The sequence below is a fragment of the Fulmarus glacialis genome, unplaced genomic scaffold, assembly GCF_000690835.1.
Source record: "Fulmarus glacialis isolate BGI_N327 unplaced genomic scaffold, ASM69083v1 scaffold43052, whole genome shotgun sequence".
Lineage (NCBI taxonomy): Eukaryota > Metazoa > Chordata > Aves > Procellariiformes > Procellariidae > Fulmarus > Fulmarus glacialis.
This window is the reverse complement of record NW_009200549.1, coordinates 1-3,354: the sequence shown is the minus strand read 5'-3', so window position 1 is coordinate 3,354 and position 3,354 is coordinate 1. Positions and strand designations below refer to the sequence as shown.

Below are 3,354 nucleotides of genomic sequence, written 5' to 3'. Positions count from 1 at the left end.
TCGGCAGGAGTTCGCGGAGCCCCTGCGCCCTCTTGCCTTTGGGTCCGACCCACAGCTCCGCACCCCTGTGGTGCTCCGCCAGTAGGGAGTGAGCCTGCCGATGTGCGTGATATCCTTCTGACCGTTTCAAATACATTCCTGTTATTAAATGTCTGTTTTTTTCAAAAGTTGTAAAATAAATTTGAAAGGCACACAGAAAGTTCCCGTAGGTTTTACGTATTGCGTAATGCACGGTGATTTCAGATCTGTGCAACGTCTGGATTGACGGGGTTTGAAGTGCGGGTGTATCCAGCGCTGGTGCCATGACTTCTTGTAGTTGTTGGTGTGTGCTTGCTGCTGTTCGTGCATCTTATGTAAGGGGGCAGCCGCCTTCTGGTGTTTCGTAGCCATCACGCGGGTGACAGTCTCGCATTTTTAAATACATAAACGTCTTCTGAAAATACTGGGATATAATTGGTTTTTTTTTCTGAGTAGTGTGTTTCCTTCTTCAGTACGACCTGTCAGCTTCCACATTTTCTCCAGATGGCAGAGTATTTCAAGTTGAATATGCTATGAAAGCTGTGGAGAATAGTAGGTAAGATACAAATATCTGCATCACTATCTGTTGGTTGGCCTTTTTTAAAGCAGTGTAATTGGACAAGCATGATGGCACTGCAGATAAAATTATGTTGTTAAAATTAGTTCTGAGCAACTGTGTCCCTAGGTTCGTTTTAGGAAGCTTCAAATTAAGTGTAAAAGCAGCGTAATCACTTTTGCTTGCTAGAAATCACTTTTCACACTTGCTAGGAATCGCTTGCTTGCTAGAAACAGACATGTTGTGGAGAATGCAAAAGAAGGCAGTAAACTTACTCGTGCATAAGGGCAATAAAAATTTTATGCTTTGGGGCAAAATCTGATTGCAGGTCTCATTAATACGTGTAAGGTGCTTAGCTGTTATGGCAGTAGAGCTGCTGTAGCAGTACCTAAATTTCCGTTTTATGGACGTGAATTCAGGCACTGAAAGACTGACATGCTCAGGGCCTCGTAAATTTATAACTTCATATGCATTCCTCAGGAAACTGAGGACATTCAAGTTCTGCTGAAGCTACATCAGCTTCTCTGCGAGTATCTGTCTTCCCTTCAGTATATGCAAAGGAATGCTGTAAAGCAAAAATCCCAACTGTGCTCTAGCAGCAGCGAGATGATTGATCAGCAGTGCATAGACTGGGTCACCCAAGTGTCTGATCATAGCCACAGGTTGCCAGATAAGGATCAGTGAAAGTATTTTGCGTAGTGGTTCATGCCATGGTTGGTAATTTATGGCTGATGATGCACTTTTTGAGGGTTAGAGAGAGAGTTGTCACATCTCCTAGATCAACAGTGAATTTACCAAAAGGAGAGGTTAAACAATGCATAGTTTTCATATTAGTGTTGTTCAGCTCAGTGACGGGGCAGTGGCTATGCAGTCGCTCCAAACAATGCCACCACGGCATATAGTCTGTTCTAAACTATTTGGGTAGGGACTTCTGGCTGCCCCCTCCTCCTTGATTTGAGAAAATATTTGTAGGTTTAGTGAGCTTTGGGGTTTTTTTTCCCCTTGTTGTCTTCAATGCTAAAGTGGAGTTGTAACAAATCTACTTCTGGGGAAATTATGTCATTGTTTCTCGTATTTTATTAATTCTCTGTTATGTATTTTACACTACAGTTCTGTGTGAGAAACTTACATTTATCTTGTCTTTCAGTACAGCAATTGGGATAAGATGCAAAGATGGTGTTGTCTTTGGAGTAGAAAAACTAGTTCTGTCCAAGCTTTATGAAGAGGGTTCCAATAAACGTCTCTTTAATGTCGATCGACATGTTGGAATGGTAAGGTCTACTTTAGTTTTTCATAATTTGAAGGGGACTCCCCTCAAAAGTAGAAATCTATGTATCACAGAATCAATAATAAGTAGATTAAGAAAGTAATTTTAATGTTTTTGTGTACATAGTTGGAAATGCCAGTGGATTTTTTTTTTTTTACTGTTTTCTGTAATTTATTCTTGATTGCACACACACACAGAAGTTAAGTCCAAATTTAAAATAGAAGACATGTACATATTTTGAGACTGTTTTAAATTTTTTAAAAATGTTTTTCAGCACTCCAGTTGTTCAAACATGAATGTAAAGATAAGCACAAGTGTTAAAGTCATCCTTTTTTATGCAGTTAACAAATAAGATGTGTTGAAGGGAAAACATGCTGTGTACCAGATCATAGATATCTCAAGTTGGAAGGGACCAATAAGATCATCGAGTCCAGCTCCCAGAAGATTCTCTTCTCAACAGCTGGGAGTCAGCTGAGTTCTGTAAAGACTGGCGTATTCGTAAGAGTGATATCAGGATGATATCAAGTAGTTGTTACTGTGTGACAGAAATGCCTGTAACTCTCTGCTGGTGACATCATCAGTATCGGGCGGAGAATTGGATTTGCTTCTAAGCCAAGTAGTCATACAAAACAGGAAAAAAAATAGTATATTGCTATGGTTGTCTTTTTTGAAGTATTAGGTGAAGTATTATAATAAACAATACTTCATATATAATAAGAATATTTATAATATGCAGTATTGTTTGGGTTAGTGTAGTGGTGGCAAACCATAAGACACTATTTAACATGAAAATAATTTTGGTTATTGACTTTTCCTAGAGAAAAATTCTGTACTGTTTTGAGCTTGCTAGCAGATGAATAGCTTGATTGAATTCACTTGTAGACATACATAGAATTCAGTAAAGATCACAGTTAAGTCACATAATTAGACTTTTGTACATTGATTTTATTAATAAGTTGTTGCAAGGTGTGTTTGGCCTAGCTGATGACAATTCTCATTTCAGGCAGTAGCGGGACTTCTGGCAGATGCCCGTTCTTTGGCGGACATAGCTAGAGAAGAGGCTTCTAACTTTAGATCTAACTATGGCTACGATATTCCACTGAAGGTAAGAAATTCGCGCAGTTCATTCAGGGTTTCTGGCTTTCTTAGTCTTGACAGGGCAACCAGGTGATCAGGCTCAGTCAGCATGGGTTTATGAAAGGCAGGTCCTGCTTGACCAACCTGATCTCCTTCTGTGACAAGGTGACCTGCTTAGTGGGTGAGGGAGAGGCTGTGGACGTGGTCTGCCTAGACTTCAGTAAAGCCTTTGACACCGTTTCCCACAACATTCTCCTGGAGAAACTGGCTGCTCATGGCTTGGACGGGTATACTCTTCACTGGGTAAAAAACTGGCTGGATGGCTGAGCACACAGAGTGGTGGTGAATGAAGTTAAATCCAGTTGGTGGCTGGTCACGAGCGGTGTTCCCCAGCGCTCAGTGTTGGCGCCAGTTCTGTTCAATATCTTTATCAGTG

The 3,354-nt window shown here is 40.6% G+C and overlaps 1 protein-coding gene across 1 annotated transcript; it reads left to right on the top strand.

The window, feature by feature from the left end:
- Positions 1-491: 491 nt before the first annotated feature.
- LOC104073755 (proteasome subunit alpha type-3-like) lies at positions 492-2,946 on the top strand (the record flags this gene model as incomplete). The annotated part of the gene is made up of 3 exons (XM_009573639.1): positions 492-574; positions 1,722-1,845; positions 2,845-2,946. Coding segments are annotated over 3 exons (309 nt in total), but the record flags the coding sequence as incomplete, so codon positions are not given.
- Positions 2,947-3,354: the final 408 nt, after the last annotated feature.